This window comes from Pelodiscus sinensis, chromosome 27 (genome assembly GCF_049634645.1).
Source record: "Pelodiscus sinensis isolate JC-2024 chromosome 27, ASM4963464v1, whole genome shotgun sequence".
In the NCBI taxonomy this organism is placed as follows: domain Eukaryota; kingdom Metazoa; phylum Chordata; order Testudines; family Trionychidae; genus Pelodiscus; species Pelodiscus sinensis.
The window spans coordinates 16,096,703-16,118,335 of NC_134737.1; the positions used below are offsets into that span (position 1 = coordinate 16,096,703).

The window sequence follows — 21,633 nt, forward strand, 5'->3', positions numbered from 1 at the left end:
ACATTCCCCCTTTCATTGCTAACAGGGGCTTACTTAACTCTTTGGGGTCTGATCCCATCCGGGGAGGGCTCTCTCAGGAGGCTGGGTCCTAAACTGCACTCTCCTTGGACCTGAAGTGGTTCAGTGTCTCTGCTGCTTCTCGGTGGGGGCAGGGACCTCAGCTCGGGGCCTGGGCTGGGGGAGACCAGTGGAGCTGGCCCAGCAGGACTGGGCGGCGAGGAGCCCCAGAGAACAGGAAGGTCGGGGCAGTGGCTGTGTCAGCACCCCGAGAGGCACCCCCACGGGGTCGTCTGTGACCGCACCCCGTCACCCCAAGCGTATGCAGTCGGCTCTCCATTTATATAATCTCTGCATGGAGATGGCATTTCCCTGCAATCGTGATATGGTGGAGACAAAGCTTACGAGTCCTTCTGAATGTTTAGTTCTATGTGCATAGAAAAATGCACCTGTTTAGTGTGTGCATGGCAGATTCAACCATTGGCATGTGGTTTCAGGAAGAACGTTGGTAAGTGAATGGGTTCATTGAGATGGAAGGAAGAATGTACTTTGGGTAGAAATGTAGGGTGTGTGTGAAGCATGACTCTCTCAAAAGAAGGTGGTATACGGACGGTCTGCCATGAGAGCTCCAAGTTCTCCCACCCTCCTGGCCTGGAGAGGTGTAAGAGAAAGCATGTGGCCAAAGGCTCAAAGTGTTTGTGCATGCGTGCATTAAGGACAAGATGTAGATCCCAGGGATGAGTTGGTGGATAGAATGTGGTGATGGCGGCGAGACGGACCTTGATGGAGTTAGTCGAGAGGCTTGTGGATTTAAGTTCCAGCAAATAATCAAGGATTGAGTGGAGAGGTGCCGAGGCTGGGGAGGTATGTTTTTGCATGCACCAAGCAGCATACCTCTTCCATTTTGGAGGTAGGCAGTGCGTGGGGTTAGTGTCCTGCTGTGCAGGAGGCCTGTGTGTACTGGTTTTGAGCACACTAGCTCTTCATGAGAAAACCATCGAGTAGCCAGGCTTGAGGTGGAGATGGTCTATGTTGGGGTGAAGAATCTGGTCGTTGCGCTGAGATCGCAGATTGGACTGGAGTGGGAGGGAGATGGGGGGATTGGTCGACATTCCCATCAGGAAGGGATACCATGGCTGTCTGGGTCATGCCGGTGTTATTAAGATGACATGTGAATTGTCTGTTCTGATCTTCTGTATTCCCCTGTTGAGGATGGGTGTGGGTGGGAAGGCGTAAAAACACAAGTTGGTTTCTCCTTATATGTGCTCCCCATCCTGAGAGGGATGCATCAGTTGTGATGGTGATTGTGGGGGGTTCTTGTTGAAATGGAACCCCTGTGCATATATGCAGTGGGATGGTCCATCACAGTCATGAGTCTTTGACTGTAGGTGGCATTGTGAGGTGCTTGAGGAGCTTGTGCCATTTTGGTCTGTATTCCAAAGCTAGCCAGGTTTGAAGGCATCTCAAGTGTAGGCGGACACTGGGGATGATAACAGTGGAGGCTGCCCTGTGTCTCAGTAGCTGGGGGCAGTTGCAAGCTGTGACCTGTGGGCTGATGCGAATGGTGTGTATGAGACTGCAGATTGCTCTGAATCTTTCCTGTAGCAAGTGAAGCTCGACCAGTAGGAGTCGTCAAGAAAGTCCCTATTAAGTGGATTTTTTGGGGAGACATTAATGCAGACTTGTTTATTTGTAGGCCTAACTTTTGGAAGCACTGCTTCGTCACTGGTGTTGCATGAAGAGCGTGAGAATGGGTTAGAGACTTCAGCAGACAATCGTCCAGATATGGGAAGATTATCAGGTCCTTAAATATACTGTTACCATTGCCCGTAGCTTTGAAAACACTTGTAGCACTGTGGAAAGACCAAAGCAAAGGACAGTGTATTGATAGTGGTCATTCTCAAGTGCAAATCTGAGGAAGCATCTATGTGCCAGGTGGACAGTAACATGAAAATACACACCATGGAGGTCGAAAGCTGAAAGCCAATCGCCCTGCGCCAGTGCTGGGATTATTGTGGAAAGAGAGACAATCCTGAATTTTTGTTTTTGTAACAAACCCCGGAGGTCTAGAATGGGTCGTCATCCCCCATTTTTCTTTTCTGTCAAGTGATAGCGTCCCAGTTATGGAAGAATGCTCGTAGACGGAAGGTGAAGGGTGGGTTGGTCAGTAGAAGCACTGGAGAGAGTAGATTGTTTTCAATGCTCTCGACCGATGCTTCAAATTTGCTTACTGGAGGCTGTGGGTTAGGTCACCCCAGAAGGGGGAGGGGGACATTTTTGGCCTCTGGCATTGCTGGTAATGAGTATTATATTGTTGATGCTGTGCTTGCTGTGAGTAATAAGGGTATTGCTGAAGTTGGTATGGCTGATACCTGTATTGTATTTTCTTTGGCATAGGTGTTCGTATGCCCAAGGATCTCAAGGCTGCTTGAGAGTCCTTCATGGAGTGGAGAACCTCATTGGTGTTAGCAGCAAAGAGCTTTTGCCCATTCAATGGAAGATCCTCTATTGCAGTGTGGATTTGTCAAGGAGGAAGATGAGAGCCAGGATGTGCGACGCATGACGACTGCTGTGGCTATGGACTTGGCGGCCGTGTCCGCAACATTGAGTGCAGCTTGGAGTGCTGGGTGGGATATTAATTGGCCTTCAGAGACCAGTGCCTGCAATTGTTGTGTTCTGTCATCAATAAAAGTTTGTATTTCGGAATAGTTTCGGTGGTCGTATTTCACTAATAGTGCCATGTAACCGGCCACTCTGAATTGCAAGGTGGAGGAGGAATATCCTTTCTGCCCAAATGCACCCTTCCTTCTGTTTTCTTTGATGGATGAAGTGGTCTTGAACTGTTAGTGGAATCAGCTAACCAGAAGAACAAGCAACACCACTAGCGAGTTGGGAGCAGGGTGTGTGTGTCGAGGAATTCGGTGTCCTTAGGGAACAAAGTACTTCCACATGGTTGCTTGTGGGTGCAATGGAGACAGGGGTCTGCCATATAGTCCCCCACTCTCTTAAAGAGGTCCTAAAAATGGGAGAAGTCAGCCATAGATGTGGATATGGTGAGCAGTTTGGCTTGTTGGGGTGGCGGGGATGCCCTGGTAGCCATAGGTGAATCATTCCCTGCACTTTGTTTGTGTGTCCAGTTGAGGTTCAGCATTAGAGCCCACCTCCACTTGAAGAGTTCGCAGGGGAAGGTTGTGGACTTGCCTCCGTGTAGCAGGACAATTAGCATGTCGTGCTCTGTGGTGTTCCCAGTTACCCTAGTATGGCAAGTAGCCAGGGAATGGTATTGGTGGTGCCATCCGGGGTGGGCACACCATGGGTATCGTGTGGCAGGTGTATTGTGCCTGTGTGGGTCCCTAGACTCAGCTGGGTAACAGGGCGGAGAAAGGTCTTTATTCTCCAGGCCATCTTCCTCCCCTCGGGAAAGGTGGGGAGGGGTCACAGGTGACTGGCAGGACAGGCATGACACCTACCTGAGCACCTCCACTGCACCACTGACCAGGAGCCATCAGAAGTATGTACCCCAATCCCCTGCCCCAATCCTGAGCTCCTCCCAAGTTCCCTCGCACCCCAAAACCCTTATCCCTGGCCCCATCTTTGAGTCTGCACTCTAGTCAAGAAACATAATTATTCTGCATCATCAGCATCAACTATTTTCTTCAACTGGATCATGAGGAAAAAAAAAAAGTTTGAAAACCCCTGCTGTAGAGGAATTGGGTGGTACCCTTTTACGTAGTAAGCCTTCCAGGGGCCTTGGCTGTGTTCTGAGAACCAGGAGCCCCCCAAAATTCTGTGTGGGGGGGAGAGGGGAGGCCCTGTGTGCTGTTTAATACTTACTCTCATATTTAAAACGAGAACCCTAACCAAGGGTCCAGAAGAGGCCTAGCTCTCTGACAGAGAAGGGATCAGTCAGCTGATCCGAGACGCAGCCTGCCAGATGCACAAAGCAAACCCATGGCACACCGGCACGCTCTCTGCCCACCCCAACTTCTGCAGGGGTGGGTGTAACAAAGGCAAGTAAAGGTTTGCAGACAGGAGCATGACTTAAGTAAACAGTGCCCTTTCAGCAGCTAAAGCTGGTGCATTGCTCTGAACATGAACAGAAGAGCAGGGGCACTGCGATGCTAAATAGAACCTTGCGACTCCCATGCCAGACCTGGGACAAGAACGCAGATTGGCTGGCACATACCTCTCCATGGGCATCACAGGCTGTGTGTGTGTAGAAATAATCCTGAGCTGTGCAAGGTGGACGAGGTTTGCACGAGCTGGAGCCTTGTTCTTTGTTGCAAAGGAAAAGGAAAAAACTGTGGTTAATGTGACACAATGACAGTGGGGCACCCCCCACAAGTCACATGTGCCAAAAGAGAATGAGTCCGGCTCCTCATCAGCAATCACGTGGCCCTCCCGTGGGGCTGTGTCATTGATAAACCCTTCAATGGTTTCTATTCCCCTGGAGGCTGCACTATGTCAGGTCTTGCTGGAGTAGCCCGGTGTGTTTCTCCCCATGTGCCCAGTGAGGCAGCATAGGGGGCATCAGACAGGAGTAAGAGACTTTCCCAAGCTCACAGAAGTGTCGCTGGCCAGGTGGAAGTTGATCCCAGCTCTGTCCCAGGCTCTGAACACTGTATGATCCTCCTACACTTTGCTCCAGCGCTGCCAGCTGCCCTGGACCATGTGTCAGGTTCTGCTCTGGATTGCCAGGGTGACTTACCTACAGTTAGAGCAAGTCAGAGCCTGGCCCACTTCCTGGTGAAAGTAACAGGTACTCCCAGCTTGCAATCCCCCCGTGCAGGACGCTTAGGGCAGAGGGAGGCGGGGTTATGATACCCCAGTACTGGTATGAAATTGAAGTGTAGGGTGTGGTCTGGGGGGCACAGGTCGGGGTGAGGAGGGGCTCAGATTAAGAGGCAGGGATGTGGGAGGGTGCAGGAGTCAGAGTTGGGGGTGAGGAGAGGCTCAGGGCAGGAGACTGGGGTGGATGTGGAGGGGTGCAGAAGTAAGGGCTGATGGTTAGGGTGCATGGGGTTAGGGCAGGAGTTGGGGGTGTGTGTGAAGACAGGAGTGCTGCAGCACCACAGGCTTATGGTCCAGCACCCTGGCCCCATGTGCCGGCCAGAGGCTTTGCTGCTGGGCCTGCGCCTGGAGTTCAAATTGCCACACTGCATACCTGGGACTCTGATGCTTGCCCCATGTCCCAGGGCTTTGCTCCCAGGCTCAACTTGGGGGGGGGCGGGGACAGGGGTAAGGCCCCTCCAGCACGCCCTAGCTAGCACCTTTAACTTGCCTGGTTGCCTGCCACCAGCGTTGACCTGTAGGAAAGCCCTGGAAGCTGGTGAGAATCCAGCTGGGAGCGTGCCGCACCTCCTGCAGCAGAACCCCTCAGTGCTGGCCGGCTCCTCCATCCTGAAGCAGCGACCCGGAGCGCACTGTCTTATTTTCACCTCTGCCACACCTCCCTACAGGCCAGCCCTGGGAGGAGGGAGCTGGAAGGGGGAAGCAAGGGGAAGAAGGGGGAGGGGAAGCTCATGGCTCAGGGTTGGGGGGGGGGGGGGGAGGTCTTGCCAAACCAACTTGATTTTCATGCTAACCTGCTCCTGGGTTCACATGTGGCCTGTGGTGGCCAGGCTGGCAGCTATCCTGCCATAGACGGCCGCATTCCTCTGTCTAGTGCAGAGATCATGGACCTTGGAGACATCCCCCCCCAAACCTGAATAAGGTCCATGATCTCCACACTGGACCAGGAAGGCGCCTGCCTTCTCCGGGCTCTGACAGCATCCTGGGAGCTGGCAGACCTCTCCTGGGGAGCGGTGGAGGGCTGGCTGCCAGTGGCTTGCTGGCTCATGTTTTGTGGCCACTGGGTCAGGGTCAGTGACTGCTGGCTCTGGGCTGGCAGGCTTGGAGCTGGCACAGGCACTGTGGCCAGAGTCTGCCCCTTTAAGGGTTCCGGGGGGGGGGGGGAAGGAGGAGTGTTCTTGGGTGAGGCTGGAGTGGCCACCAGGGCACCCTGGGAAGGCTGGAGGCCCCCTACTTCGATATAAGTGTCTACACAGCACTTATTTCGAAATAGCTATTTCGAATTTGGCGTTACTCCTCGTGGAATGAGGTTTACCAAATTCGAAATAAGCCCTCCGCTATTTTGAATTAATTTCAAAATAACTTTCCTAGTATCTACACAGCCAAACTGCTATTTCAAAATAACTTTGCTGTGTAGACAGACCCTGAGAGGATGGGCTTCCTGGCACATAACGAATGGCCAATGGGTAAGAGACCAGAGACACTGCTGGAGGGCGCTGCTGTCTACTGTAAAATAATGTTTCTGAAACAACGCCAGCCATGTGTTCACCCCGGACCAGCCTTAGGCCTCGTGGACAGCACATTGACCAGGACACCTGGGTTCCATTCCTGGGTCTGCCACTGAACTGCTACATGACTGTGAACAGGTCATATCCCTATGCTGAGCCTCAATGGGGGATACTGATACTGACTTCATTTGTGAAGAGCTAAGGATGGAATTGCGGTTGTGACTTCTTGGAGAGGTGGCATTTCCTGGGCCTGCTTTCATGTTGAGGCTCAATCCTGATATTAAGGGGCACTCCAGGGACGTTTGCATGCTTTCAAATTACCTGCTGTGCCACATTCTCCAGAGTCTGGATTTTGTGAGAAATGCACCATTCCACTACAGGAATGTTGTAACAAGAGCCCCCTTCACATCAGGCCTGAAAAACTTGAACGTTTAGGACTCTTGGCTACGGGGCAGAAGGGACAAACTGTTTTCAAGCAAACAAAAGAAAGCTGGGGAGGAAGGGGGGTGTGGGGAGATTTTAAACACCTGATTAGAGTTCTCTTTTGTAAAACCTGACCTGCCCCTGTCCCCCACCTGGTTTTGACCTAGGCCCTCTATCTCACACTCGCCCCATAGTCTGGGAGAAAGACAGAGGTTCAGTCCCATCTCTCTGTCCAGGGCTTTGTGGACACCTCTGATGATACTGATGTGCAAACAAGCAGGAAAAATAAAGCAACCACCTTCACCCTTCACTGCAACAGCAATGGTTGGGGAGGGGGACAGCAAAGCCCAAGTCCATGTCAGGCTCCGGGTAGACACAGGAGTGAGGCAGATGCAGCCAGATAATGCTACAGGTGGGTAGGGAACAGGAGGTGCAGACAGGGATACACTGCTGGCCATGCTTGGCCTGTGCCAGGCCCTCCCAATGAGCCATACTTCACATCCTGCTGCTTGAGGAGGATTTGGTGAGACCAGCACTGTGGGTTACGGCAGAAAGTCCTGGATTGCCTGGCACAGCAGCTGTGCGCGCCAGTGCAGGCATGGGAACGCAAAGTCCATTACCTGAGTAGGTATCTGGCTCACACGGCTGGCAGGAGGTGGCACCCTTGCCAGAGTAGGAGTTGGCTGGGCACAGCTGGCAGAAGGACGACCCCGAGGTAGAGGTGTAGGTGCCCGCTTTGCAGGGGAAGCATTCTGAAGTGTAGGCCACACCTGGGAGAGGAAGGACACAAACTCAGTTCCGATTGTCACTGGCTGGAAGCAGCTGGTGCAATCAAGCAGGCGAGTGTGGCCCTGCTGTACCTGTGATGCCAATATTCCGCACCAACACAGGCTTAGGGACTTTGGACCACACGGAGAAGGCTGTGGTTCTCCAGTACAGCACATTGTTGCCACGACCCAGTTCCACCTACAAGATTAAACAGAACCCCCTAGAGGTAGGTCAAATCCTGGCACGAAATGGGATGTTGCTGGGTCTGGTTCTTTTGCTCCAGCAAACTCAGTGCAAGGTGCAAAGAGGTGCAGGGCAGGTGGACACAGCCTGGAGTGAGGCCCTGTGGTTAGAGCAGGGACCCAGCTCTGATATCACCTGGTTTCAAACTGTGTCCGCTCCCCTAAGGACAGCCTAGCAGTCCTGCACTCAGCAATAGATCTCATGTCACCCTGGACCTTAGACCCAGCTGTGCTAATGGAGGGAGTGCTGGCTGGGACAGTGGGGGTTTTCTAACATGACCAGTCACCCTGGGGTGCTGAGAGTGGAACCACAGCAGCTATTGGCTGAATTTTAACTGATCACCCCCCAGGGACAGCGGGGAGGCACCTTCGTTTAACACCCTGGCTGCAGGACAGCTCCTCCAGCAGCCCTGGGGGACACACTTAGTCCTGGCTTTGAGCGCAGACGCTGGTGTGGGAGCCTGCTATGCCCCCGCTGAGCTGTGCTGGGAGATGGAAGATCTCATAGCTGGCTCCTACTTACACTGTGGAACTCCCATCCTTTCTCCGTGGTTCTCATCCACCGGGACTCCTCCACAGTCGGCTGGCACTGATCGTTCTGCACCTAAGGCACATGGAACTCTGGCACTCTGGGGGGTTCTTTAGTGCAGTTTCTCATACCACTGACAGTTTCGAAAGAACCCGTCCATTGCCCTCCCAGCCCCGCTGCCACGGAACAACGCCCTCAAACTGGGCTCTGAGATGGGCAACATGCATGACCCAAGAGCTCCTGGCTGGCATCAACTGTAGGGATGACCCAGAGAGACTACATGTCCCAGCATTGCAGTGCTCCACCTCGGCAGCTGGAGATGTGCACTGCATGCTGGGACTGAGCAGCCCAGCCACACTTAACCATCCTGCCCTCTGGGACAGTGCAAGCAGGTGGCTCTCCAACAGCTCCATGGAGCTGGGCACCAAGAGAATCCTGAACCACATCCCGCTGAACTAGAGGGGTGGGAGGGATCCCTCAAGGCATGTACCTTTGGGGGCTTGGAAAGCCGTTGGACTTTAAAATCAATTTCCCTAGGAGGGTGGGGAAGCACTGGGATGGTTCCCTAGGGAGGGGCTGGAATCTCCATCCTGAGAGGTTTATAAGTCCCCGCTTCACAAAGCCCTGGCTGGGATGATTGAGTTGGGGGTTGGTCCTGCTTTTAGCAGGGGGTTGAACTCAATGGCCTCCTGAGGTCTCTTCCAGCCCTGTGGTTCTAGGACTGTCCCCTCTGGTGACGTTAGGAACTTGGCCCAGCCATGGCTGGTCCAGCTGGGTCCTTTCACTCAGACATTGGAGGCTCCCGTTTGGGCCTCAGGTTGAATCCCTGCTGAGCCTCCCAGGGCAAGCATCAGAACAGACCAGGGAGGGAGCGTGACATGGAGAGGAGCAACCCAGGAGACATACAAAGAACTCAAAGACGATGCTGCTGTCTGGGTAGATGTACTCGAAGGAGACGGTGCCAGACTGCTTCAGGCTGACAGCGTACATCAGGGTGGCTGTGCACTCGTCGGTGTTGGAGGCCACGTAGTCTCCCAGGGGCACCCAGGTTGAACTGGAACAGAGAGACAGGGATGGCAGTGAGCAGAGTTCCAGGACCAGACGCTGCTCAGGGAAGGGAGAGCTACATGCACAAAGGAGGAGAGATTCCCAACCTGCTCTGGTGGAGCACACAGGCCAAACTGTGCCCTCAGCTAAGCCAATGGCATCACCAGAGGTTTGCAGATGTGCTCAGAACAGCCCCGTGCTGAGCATGGTGATGGAGACAGCAGTGCCTCAAGTGTCCCCCCCCTCCAGCCTTTCCATTGCCCGCAAGTCACACCAGCCCCATTGCTGGTAACTGCTCCAAGCCAAACAGGGGGATTAACTCAGGTGGGATGACAGGGGACGAGGCTACGCAGTGCTGCATCAGCTGGAAGTGGATCAATATCTGAAGTGATGCTAGAAGTGGATTACATTTGCAAGTCGCATAAGCCCTCTCGCGAGTACCACGTCACAGTCTGACAGAGAAAGTCACAACAAAGATGGTGAGAGGGAGGAGACCTAAAAAAAACTTACCTGAGCCCTGTCTACAGTCAGAATTGCCCTGCTTTAACTTCACTGAAGGCATGATACTGAGCTGCTTCTGTGATGCTCTTAATTCGATTTAAACCAGGTTTACGTCAATTCATTGCCAAATTAAGCTAATTCAATAGAAGACTGGCTTCAATTGGATTAAGAGCATCCATACTATATTTCACACGGCTTTAAAAACAAATGAAGCTGAATATAAACCCATATCAGAGCCTTGAAGAGTCCAGTGTTTTCAATCCCCCTTGTAAACCACTCAGAGCACTAGATACAGGATGTTATAGTTACATCACCTACTTTCCGTGACAATTCCCTCACTGCTGTGTGCCTCAGAAGTAAACTCCCGGGGCCTAACTCCCTCTCTCCTGTGCAAATCAGAAGTAGCGTCACTGTTAGTGGAGAGACAAGCAAGAACATAACCACCCTGGTTCATCCCATTCTCGCCCAAGCCTTGTTGCACTGACTGCAACCAGAGGGCAGAGCTCCTGGAGGCCAGGCTCTCCAGCAAAGGCCACAGATGTTGGCTCCAGCCTGGGACTCCGTGGGATGCAGCAGCACTCAACTCACGTGGTGCAGTTCTCTGCTGATTCAGAGAAGCTGTTGTCAATCTCCAGGTTGGTTGCAATGCTGGCAAAGCCATGGGGCAGCTCATCCCACTCGTCGAAGCGGATGCCGGTGCCCAGGGAATACCTGCCTTCGGCACACGGCTTGCATGACTGGTCCTTCATGTCGAGGAACTGCCCCGCCTTGCAGGAGAAAGCTGTAACAGAGAACCCTTGAGAGAGATCAGAGGTAAAGGGGCACAGGGAACTGAATTTAGCCCACGATCCCCTGCATTTGCATTGCACACAGCATGGGACTGTAGCCTTGTGATTCTCATTTGACAGGATGGGGGAGCTATACAGCTTGTTAATTGCTGGTTAGGACACTCACCATACAGCTAGAGCAGTCACCTGTCACAGAGGATACCTGCCAGCAGGCATTCAGCCACCCAAAGCATCCTAGTGACACTTGGGCTTGTGCCCTCCAGAAAAGCCAAACATAACCGAGACAGGAGTGTGTATAAGAACAAATTAACAGACACTGCTTTCCTCGTTGCCATAACCGGGGGGGAAAACGCAGACCCATAGATCCAATCCCTTCGGGGCAGAAGGGACAAACTGTTTTCGAGCAAACTAATGTCAACCAGGCAGAGGAACCAATCTGACCTGTATCCCACAGGCTTGAGAATCCCACCCAGGACAAAGGTTGGAGTGGCTAGGTCGTTTGGCATGGGAAAGACGGGTCTGTATATGGACACAGGCAGGCGGGTTTGTGGACTGTCATGGACTAGTCATTTCATTTGCAAGGCAGTAGACGCTCTCCTATAAGGCCAGTCTAGCAGCACTTCCATAAAAAGCTACGTGAGATGGTTCTGTTCTTGGTGTGCCCACACTGAGCATACTCCTGCAGTCTGGGCTCAGACACAGACAGAATCTATTTTCCTTTGTGCACATTCAGATGTTGCTAAAACCTCAGTGTTTTCTCACCTGCCCCAAAAGGGAACTTTTCTTGGGATCCTGGGGGATTTTTTCCTCTTGGCCACCAACATTTTGCCCAAAATGCTCACAAGAGCACAGCATTGTCCAGTTTACACCTGCACTTCTGTCCCTGTGCAGCCTCCAACTCAACCGAACCCAGAGCAGGATCCAGACTCCATGGCTCCCAGCTCCTCCTTGAGCATACTTCATGCATCTCTTCGCTCTCTGGGTCTCCTTTACCTGATGCTTAGCATTGGGGTAGATCTGAAGTCACACCATCAAAAACCAGTGGCAGTAATGTTTGAGCAAAGCCTCAGAAGTGCGGGAACCCGCCCGCTGCTGCCGCTTGAGTCCCGGTGCCTGTGGTCTGCTGGGGACGGTCCCCAGCAGACCACAGGCACCGGGACTCAAGCCGCAGCCGCTGGGGGGTCCCGCGCCTCTGAGACTTTGCCAGAGCAAAGCCTCAGAGGCGCGGCACCCCGCTGCTGCTGCGGCTCTGCTCCCCGTGTCCCTGGTCTGCTGGGGGGGGGGGGGGGGGCGCGGCTAGTGTGCCCCCCCCCAGCAGACCAGGCTTTTGTTTTGGACCCTGGAGCAGAGCAGCTGGGGTGCTGCAGATTGGTCCTGCAGCGCCCGCTCTGGGCACTACTGGACCAACCCGGCAGCACCCCAGCTGCTCTGCCCCAGGTCCTGATTCAGCCGCTGCTGGTCAGTTTCAGCAGTGGCTGAATCAGGACGCCTGGGGCAGAGCAGCTGGGGTGCTGCTGGGTTGGTCCAGTAGCGCCGAGGAGCGGTGCTACTGGAGCAACCCAGCAGCACCCCAGCTGCTCTGCCCCAGGCGTCCCCAAGTCAGCTGCTGCTGAAACTGACCAGCGCTGACTACAGGAAGCCTGAGGCAGAGTTGCTCTGCCCCAGGCTTCCTGGAATCAGCGCTGATCAGTTTCAGCAGCAGCTGACTTGGGGAAGCTTGGGGTTCTTAAGTTGAATCTGTATGCAAGTCAGAACTGGCGGTCAGTTTCAGCAGCGGCTGAATCTGGACGCCAGTTCCGACTTACATACAGATTCAACTTAAGAACAAACCTACAGTCCCTATCTTGTACGTAACCCGGGGACTGCCTGTATTGAGTAAAAAATCAGAAACTGGTGACACTACGCAAAGGAGTGATTTATAAAATTAGAATGAAATTGGCATTGGAGGGTACAGGGAGAGAGAAAAAACAACACTTTTTAAAAGTCATTGTGCAGCCAAACTCATGCATTTCCTTTTGGATTGCATGGCCATTCCCCTGGCTTTCAGGGCTAGCTAACCCCTCCACAGTCCCACGCATCTCAGCTCAGGGCATATTGAAAGCCAGAATTGGTGGGGAAGTTCAGAATTTTTCATCCCCCGTTCTTTGATTTGGTGCTGAACTTCCCTCTCATCCCAGTGCTAGGGGCATCTTTTGACAGTCACAAGTTTGTACAGGCTGGAGGGACAGCAGAACTTGGTCCAAATAGACTAGATGAAAAGATTTGCCACCTGCTGAAAGGGCTATGAGGTTAGCAGAGATATAGCCTGGACTAAGCAGCTGCCCCCTAGGTGAGTCACAGCACTTCTGACTGCATAATTGCATCCAGCTGTCAAACTGGCAGCACATTGTAAAGGGCTCCCCTGCTGCAGTCCCATCCTCCTAGTCTCCCCCGGGAAGTCTTGGTTAATGAGTGACTGTCGTTATTGTGCAAACAGGTTCTGTTGGTCCCTTTCCGAGAGCGGTGTCATTCTGTACTTTATGAAATGTTGTCCTTCTCTGAAGCCTCTAGTACACTGCATGGAAAAATACACAAGCCCCAAATATACAGGGTCTGAGTCTGCTCTTGCTCACACTGGCACTACCTCTAGTTCGTTACACTGACCTCAATGGAGTTACTCCTGATTTACTCTGAGGAGGGGAAACAGGCCTAATATATGCTGCCCTGCCGCTCAGGAAAAGAGTGGCAAAGCTCCCCCCAGTTTCACGGGGAACAGAGGCAGGCCTGGGCAGGATTTTTTGGAAGCCAGTGGCACAGAAGAGATGTGAGAGGTGCAGTCTACCCCAGTCATCATCCATGCAGACAGTACAAGTCAGCTGGGCAGCCACATGAAGCAGCTGTGACAGTAACTTACAGCATTCGGTGCCCTTGACGGGGTCTGGCAGGCCTGTGCAGAGTCCCGGGGTGTGCGGCACAGCTACTCTCCACCGCGAGCCAAGACTGTCACAAGCCGTGTATTCGTAGTGGTATTCAGACTGGAAGAGAAAGTGCAGAGGTGAGCTATAGCGAGACTCGCACAGCACGAGGCGCATGCACTGGGAGCAAGATGGGTGTGACTCTTCTTGGTGACACTGCTGAGCCCTGGGACCACATGGCCTCTCAGACACTGCACATGCACCCGTGCCAGGCTGATTCCAGGAGCTGCCCTGACCTAGCAGAATTATACCCTGTTACACTACAAAGGAGTCAAGCTGATGGAGTCTCACCATCACAGGATCAGAAGCTGGTCCACACATGCACAAGGACTCCTTTCACACCCTGCACCCCCACTTGGCTGTAGCTGGGAACATGTGCCAAAAGGGGTTTCCATTGCCATCATGCTGGCAGGGGTTGGTGAACAGCCAGGGCTGTTTAACCCAGTGGCTTCCATGGAGCCATTCCCAGAGCACACCAGCCCCTTGGGACAGATTTCTCCAGGAGTCTAGGGGCTTGAAGGTGCAGATAGTCATCTAGTGGGGTTGCAGAGTGCCCAGGAGAGTTGACTTTCCATTGGAGATTGGGACTTAAGCCACTCAGATGCTTTCACAAAACCTCCAGGTGCCACCTTCCTCTTCAGATGTCAGGCTGGTCAGTGCCTGCACACATGCAGAACCAGGGGCCCCCATCCTCCCACTTACCGCACAAGGCCAATGGAGCTACAAGGGGCAGAAAGATCTGAGCCATTCCTGCAACAATGCTGCCCAATAACGTTAGTCCCCAGCCACTTCTCTGAGCTGCTGGATGGGAGAGCTCAGAGAATTTATATCAGTGTTTCCCCAGGACAGAGAGCTGTTCCTGTTATCAATGGTTTTGGTCTATCCAGTGCCATAATGTCACGTCCCCTTCCCTGTGCTTCCATGACATGGACATGTGTTAATTACACCGTTGCTGACTGTACCCGTGTCTGACCCATGATTATCTATGCCTTCTTTGTTCCTGCCGTGACCTGGCACATGGCCACCACTGGGATCACGTGTTGAACAAGACCTGTATTTTCAGGGGCTGAGTCCAGGAAAACACAGTGCTCCAGCTCCTCTCTCAAGCCCAGCCTGCAGAGAGGGTGTGAGCAGGAGAATCACTGCAGCAACAAAGGACAGGATGCTGCAGGGGAACAAATGTAGCTGAAGGAGGATACGCACAAGGGATCCAGTGGAACAATTTCCAAGGGACTGCATATTTCAGATGCATAGTGTGACGGGGTGGAGCAACCCCGTCACCACCCACTAGCGCAAGACAAAGGGGGGGGTAGAAAACGGCACCGGGGCCCAAACCGCTCCAGGTGCGCAACGGGGCAGCAGTGTAACGTGACATCAGCAGGCGCCAGAACAGGGTGCCTGCGTCACGAGCACGCCCGAGCCGGCCGCTGACGTCACGGATGCGCCCGGGTGTGTCAGAGGGGAGGGCGACCCGGAAGGGCTGGGTTTAAAAGCCACCGGCGAGTTAGCCAGGGGGTGGACGGGGCAAGCAGGGAGACAAGCGGACGGAGCGAGCAGGGAGAGTGTTGGTTGGGCGGCAAGCAGGAGGAGAGGAGGGGAGAGCATGCTCCCGACCGTGACTGGGGCGGAGTGACGGAGGCCCAGGGTGGGCCGTGAAACCCGAGAGCAGGCGCGTTTGGGGAACCACCCCGCCTGCTACCGTCGAGAGCCTCGCGCTTGGCGTCAGGGCCCTGGGCCGGGGTCCAGAGAGAGGGTGGGCCCGGACCCCCACTCCGCCCAGAGGGCGGTATCTACAGTCACACTAGCCGCCCTACGGGGTGACTTGTGACACATAGAATGTGGCTGCCAGCTGAACCCTTCCACTGGCCATGCCTCGCCCTCTGCCCCACATCTGCAGCTCCCATCGAAGTCAGCGAGAACACATTTGCCTTATTGACCAGCAGGATTCATGAACCACTTTCCTCAGCACTAAAAGGCAGCTGCCTCTGGGCCCAATCTTGGCAGCTCTTTATCAGGACCAGAAAACAGGCTGTGCCTGCCCAGCTGAAGCTGCAGTTCAGGGATTCCAGGCTGAACATCTGGTGAAGAGATGATGCCATCTTTCCCCATCCCCTCATCAGGTGTTGGCGCTTGGTCTCAGCTCACGGACCACATGGCTAGCAGCATGTGCTGAGCCTGCCACCACCACATGGGAGTGCCTTGGAGGATGCTGGCCCGGCCTGGTCCAGCCCAGTCCAGCTGGAAGCAGAGAAGCTAATGACCCATTTTCAAGACAAGTGCCTTTTCTGGTTATATTCAGAGCCCATCCCCCCTGGTACTTATACTGCTTTCGTACTATTGGGGCACTATTGACCACATTATAGTCTCTGCTAATTGCTGCTGGAGTCAAGGGAGACCCAGACCCCACATGCCAACCAGCAACAAACAACACCTAGCTCTCATAGCACTCTCCAGAGCCCAAACTATTCACAGGGATCAATGCAAATGGGGAACAGGCACAGATGTGACTTGCATGGCCACCAAGGAGGCCAGTGGCAAGCTCGGGGATAGTTCCAGGGCCATGATTCCACCCATTTGACCACGGCTGGGCAAAATATGGCCACAGGATCCAGACTGCAGACCACCCTGCCGGGACCCTCAAGCACAAACCTGCTGTGGGTTTAAAGCAGTCTCGTGGCTCTCTGCTCTGGTGGAAGGGGGAGACTTTGTGTGATCTTCCCACCCCAGCCAAATCCTCAGCTCCTATTGGCCAGAAACAACTAGTCAATAGGAATTGACCCCAGCCAATCTCTCAGCCAATCTTTCTTTGGACAACTGAGAAGCTAGTAGATCGCAGGCCCTGGTTCTCATGGGGGACTTTAATCACCCTGAGATCTGCTGGGAGACCAATACGGCAGTACACAGACAATCCAGGACGTTTTTGGAGAATGTTGAGGATAACATCTTGGTACAAGTGCTGAAGGATCCAACCAGGAACCATGCGCAGCTTGACCTGCTGCTCACAAACAGGGAGGAATTAGTTGGGGAAGTAGAGGTGGGCGACAACCTGGGAAGCAGTGATCATGAGATGGTAGATTTCAGGATCCCAACCAAAGGAAGAAAAGAGAGCAGCAAAATACACATCCTGGACTTCAGAAAAGCAGATTTTGACTCTGAGAACTGATGGGCAGGATCCCCTGGGATGCTAACATGAAGGGGAAAGGAGTCCAGGTGAGCTGGCAGTATTTTAAAGAAGCCTTATTGAAGGCACAGGAAGAAACCATCCCGATGCACAGCAAGAAAAGCAAATATGTTAGGCGACCAGATTGGCTTACCAGGGACATCCATGGTGAGCTTAAACTCAAAAAGGCAGCTTACAAGAAGTGGAAACTTGGACAGATGACTAGGGAGGAGTATAAATATATTGCTTGAGAATGCAGGGGAGGCAAAAAGTGAAGGAATGCAAAAGCACAATTGGAATTGCAGCTGGCAAGAGATGTGAAGGGTAACAAGAAAGGTTTCTACAGGCATGTTAGCAATAAGATGGTGATCAGAGAGAGTGTGGGGACCTTGCTGGATGAGGGAGGTAGCCTACTGACAGATGATGTGGGGAAAGCTGAAGTACTCAATGCTTTCTTTGCCTCTGTCTTCACGGACAAGGTCAGCTCCCAGACAAATGCACTAAGCAACACAGTATGGGAAGGAGGTGGACAGCCTCTGGTGGGGGAAAGAACAAGTTAGGAGCTAACTCAACATACACAAATCCATGGGCCCTGATTTAATGCATCCGAGGGTGCTGAGGGAGTTGAAAAATGTCATTGAGGAGCCTTTGGCCATTATCTTTGAAAACTCCTGGAGATCGGGAGAGATCCCGGATGATTGGAAAAAGGCAAATGTAGTGCCCATCTTCAAAACAAGGAAGAAGGATGATCCAGGGAACTACAGACCAGTCAGCCTTACCTCAGTCCCCGGAAAAAATATGGAGGGATCCTCAAGGAATCCATTTTTAAACACTTGGAAGAGGGGAAAGTGATCAGGAATAGTCAACATGGATTCACAAAGGGCAAGTCGTGCCTGACCAGTCTGATTAGCTTCTATAATGAGGTAACTGGCTTTGTGGATATGGGAAGTAATATACCTTGACTTTAGCAAAGCTTTTGATACGGTCACCCACAATATTATTGCCAGCAAGTTAAGGGAATATGGATTGGATAAATGGACTGTAAGATAGATAGAAAGCTGGCTAGACTGTAGGGTCGAACGGGTAGTGATCAATTGCTTGATGTCAGGTTGGCGGTTGGTTTCTAGCCGAGTGCCCCAGTCTGTTCTTGGACTGGTTTTGTTCAATATCTTTATTAATGACCTGGATGAGGGGATGGATTGCACCCTCAGTAAGTTCACAGATTGACACTAAGCTAGGGGAGAGGTAGATACGCTGGGCAGGGATAAGATCCAGAGTGACCTGGACGGATTAGAAGATTGGTCCAATAAATAAATCTGATGAGGTTCAACAAGGACAAGTGTGGAGTCCTGCACTTGGGACGGAAGAATCCCAAGCATTGGTACAGGCTGGGGACTAAATGGCTAAGTAGCAGTTCTGCAAAAATGGACCTAGGGATTTACAGTGGATGAGAAGCTGGATATGAGTCAACAGTGAGTCCGTGTAGTCAAGAAGGCGAATGGCATATTAGGTGCATTGGGAGGAGCATTGCCAGCAGATCCAGAGAAGTGATTATTCCTCTTTATTCAGCTCTGGTGAGGCCACATCTGGAATAGTGTGTCCAGTTCTGAGCTCCCCACTATAGAAAGGATATGGACACACTGGAGAGGGTCCAGCGGAGTGCGACCAAAATGATTAGGGGGCTGGAGTGCTATGAGGAGAGACTGAGGGATTTGGGTTTGTTTAGTCTGTAGAAGAGTGAGGGGGGATTTGATAGCAGCCTTCAACTTCCTGAAGGGAGGTTCCAAAGAGGATGGAGAGAGGCTGTTCTCAGTAGTGACAGATGGCAGAACAAGGAGCAATGGTCTCAAGATACAGTGGAGAGGTCTAGGTGGGATATTAGGAAAAACTATTTCCCTAGATGGGTGGAGAAGCACTGGGATGGATTCCCTAGGAGGTGGTGGAATCTCCATCCCTCGAGGTGTTTAAGTCTCGGCTTGACAAAGCCCTGGCTGGGTTGATTTAGTTGGAATTGGTCCTGCCTAGAGCAGGGGGCTGGACTCGAGGACTCCTGAGGTCTCTTCCAGCTCTATGATTCTATTATTCAGCTCCTATTAGCTGGAAGTATCCAGCCAATAGGAGAGGAGCGATTGGCCTGGGGGATAGGGGTGCAAGCCTCTTCCCCCTCCCACAGCTAAGCGCCACATGAAAGGAATAGCTTGCAGTTCTGAGTGATCTGGGGCTGCAGCAGACAGGGAGCCCAGCTTGCCTTAGGGGTGTTGGCCAGGAGGCGCTTACGTAAGCGTCTCCCAGCCAGACACACCTGCCTCTGGCACCCCTGTCCTCCCACAGCCCAACTCCATCCCCCAGGTCACCATCCAAACCCTCTGCATGTCCCTGTCCCAAGTTACAATTCCCTCCCAGACCCTGCACCTCTCCCCCAGGCCAGAATCTTCTCCTGCACCCAAACACCCTCCCAGACTCTGCACTCCAATCCCCACACCCAGGTCACAACCCCCTCCTTCACCAAAACTCCCTCTCAGGCCTCACCCCTGCAAGCCTCTCCCCTGCACCCCAGTCCCTTATCCCGTGCACCCTTCTGTACCCAGCCTCCATCCTAGACCCTGCACCCCCAACACAGAAAAGTGTGGCCCTTGACCACTTTCCAAAAACTTGCAGTGGCCTCCCCCAAAATGTATTGCATTAGACCATTCTGTATTTCACCACTTGCTCCTGCCCCAAGTCCTACTATCCTGTGGGGGGATTCCATTCATCAGCAGCATCGAGCCAGGCTCTAGGCAGGCTGCTGGGGAACGCACAAGGCTTATCTGGGTTTTGTTTGTTTGTGGAGAAAACTTTTCCCCTTGAACAGTATCTGAACTAAAGCTGGCTCCAAGTGGAGCTGAAGGAGAGGTCACTCATGGCAGGGCAGGGCAGGGCCAAGGCAGGCAGCAGGAGAGAGAAAAGTCGGGGGAGGGACGGGGGAGGCAAGGGAAATAAGGAGGCTGGATACACAAAGTGAAAAGGAAACTTCACAGGCTTGGTCCAGGCCCCACAGTATTCATCTTGGTTTACTACAGTGGTCAGCACTGCAGCATGCAGGTTACCTCACAAGTGTTCATCTTCACCATCCCTGAGGCAGCAGACATCAATATCCTCAGGTTACAGATGGGGAAACTGAGGCACAGGGCATAGATGTGACTGGCCCAAGGTCGCCGAGCAGGCCAGTGGCAGAGCTAGGAATAGCCCCCAGCTCTCCTGAACCCCAGTTGGATGCTGTCACTTCCATCTGCTTGCAACACGAGGCTGCTCCCGTCACACTGCCCTTCCCCCATGGAAGGGCAGGGCTCCTTGCAGGTAGTCTGCTTGTAGTACAAAGGAGCTGAACATAACCCAGTGGTAACATAATTGCAGGTGTAAGTTACACAACAGGCATAAGCCAGGGGATGTTAAGTTGAGCTGCCTACATTCCCCTCCCCTCCCCTCTAGTTTTCCTCCTGCCCTTGACACAGGAGTGTGATGCTCCTTTAGTGCACACACTGCATGCCAAGTCAGTGCAAGAGGTCCTATTTTACCACCCTCTTCCTCTTTGAACAGGTCTCCCTCCAGTTCACCCGCGCACTCTTGCTGCAGTGTGCTGGGGAGAATTTGTCCCATCCGACCCACTTGCTCCATACCCATAAGCAGCTAAACAAAAGATGCTTGAGATGTCCCTTCTGGTCAGTCCTGCAGGGCAGGTGACAAAGGGGAGACACACAGACTAGAGGTTTGTTTGTTGTTTCTTTATGTTGCATTAAAAGGGCTGCAGAGGGCTGCCCCCATTGCTTGGTTTGTTTGTTTTTAAGTTAGAAATTTGAGGCTTGTCTACCCTGAAGTGTGTCCAGGCTACTGGAGAAGAGGTGGGGTCATGCTACTGCAAAACTGCAGACAGGGACATGGAGCTAGGAAGCAATTTGTACCTAGTCTCTTTAAAGCTTGGTTATTTTCAAAACCAATTTAACCCTCACTTGCCTGACAGGCCCAGAGGAGAAAAGGGGCCTTAGTAACAGTTCAGAACTCAGAGGCTGACAATGCTCACATCTTTGAGATCCTGCTCACAGGGCTTCTGGCAAAGCTAGGGAAGAGCAGAATTGATGCTTGATGTCTGCCTATGGTATGTAGCTGGATCTGAGTCCCTCACAGCCATCCTGTGTGCCAGGGCTGTGTTGTGAGCCCCAGTGTGGGACGATCAACATTGCAGCTCATAGGCAGCCTAACTGTTCAGGAACACAGACAGACTACTGTGTGGATGAAGACACAAGCAGGCCCCAAGCTCAGCTCCAGGGTGACCTCGCTCAGATCCCTGCTGCAGCGTAGCCATACCCAGTGCTGTGTCCAAGGTTACACTGAAGAATCTAGTGGAGCGGGGACATGAAGCTAGATTGCCAAAGTGTCAGGCTAACTGGACTACCCCTCTTTCCATGCTTCTGACACCCTGCATCCCACTTCAGTGCAAGTTGGGGCATGAGATAGACCAGGTGCACACTGAACCCCTCCACTCCAGGATTACAAGTGAACAGCTTGCCTGGCCAGACACACAGTGATATATTCAGGGCCCCTGTGAGGCACTGCAGCCACCAGCCCCACGTGTTACACACACACAGTCAAATTCACCTCCAGCCCTCTACTGAGCAAACAGAGCACGCTACGAAGGCCATGCTAGCCAGCAAAGCACCACTGCCCACTTGTCAGCATGGCACACTGGGATTAGCTGTGTGACTCATCATGCTCCAAGCAAAGTGGCTGGCACCACATGAATGTGGCATTGGAGCCGCCCAGCACAGAAAGGTCCCCAAGTTGCAGCCTGCCTCACTGCAGGTGTGTTCTCTGCCATTGGCAGAGGTGGCAGAAACAGCCACAATAATTAGGATCCACTTACTGTAAAATGAGATCAGCCAGGCAGGCTG

General features: G+C 52.9%; 1 protein-coding gene across 2 annotated transcripts in view; it reads right to left on the reverse strand.

Annotated features, from left to right (window-relative positions):
* Positions 1-21,633, reverse strand: part of ELAPOR1 (endosome-lysosome associated apoptosis and autophagy regulator 1) — a 93,098-nt gene that overhangs the window by 52,640 nt on the left and 18,825 nt on the right. For both annotated transcript variants that reach the window (XM_014576451.3, XM_075910558.1), the window contains exons 2-8: positions 13,488-13,608; positions 10,395-10,587; positions 9,165-9,312; positions 8,253-8,333; positions 7,580-7,685; positions 7,340-7,489; positions 4,184-4,272 (exon numbers count right to left, since the gene is read on the reverse strand). In XM_014576451.3, the coding sequence (XP_014431937.2) occupies positions 4,184-4,272; positions 7,340-7,489; positions 7,580-7,685; positions 8,253-8,333; positions 9,165-9,312; positions 10,395-10,587; positions 13,488-13,608 (888 nt within the window). The remainder of the gene's footprint in view (positions 1-4,183; positions 4,273-7,339; positions 7,490-7,579; positions 7,686-8,252; positions 8,334-9,164; positions 9,313-10,394; positions 10,588-13,487; positions 13,609-21,633) is intronic.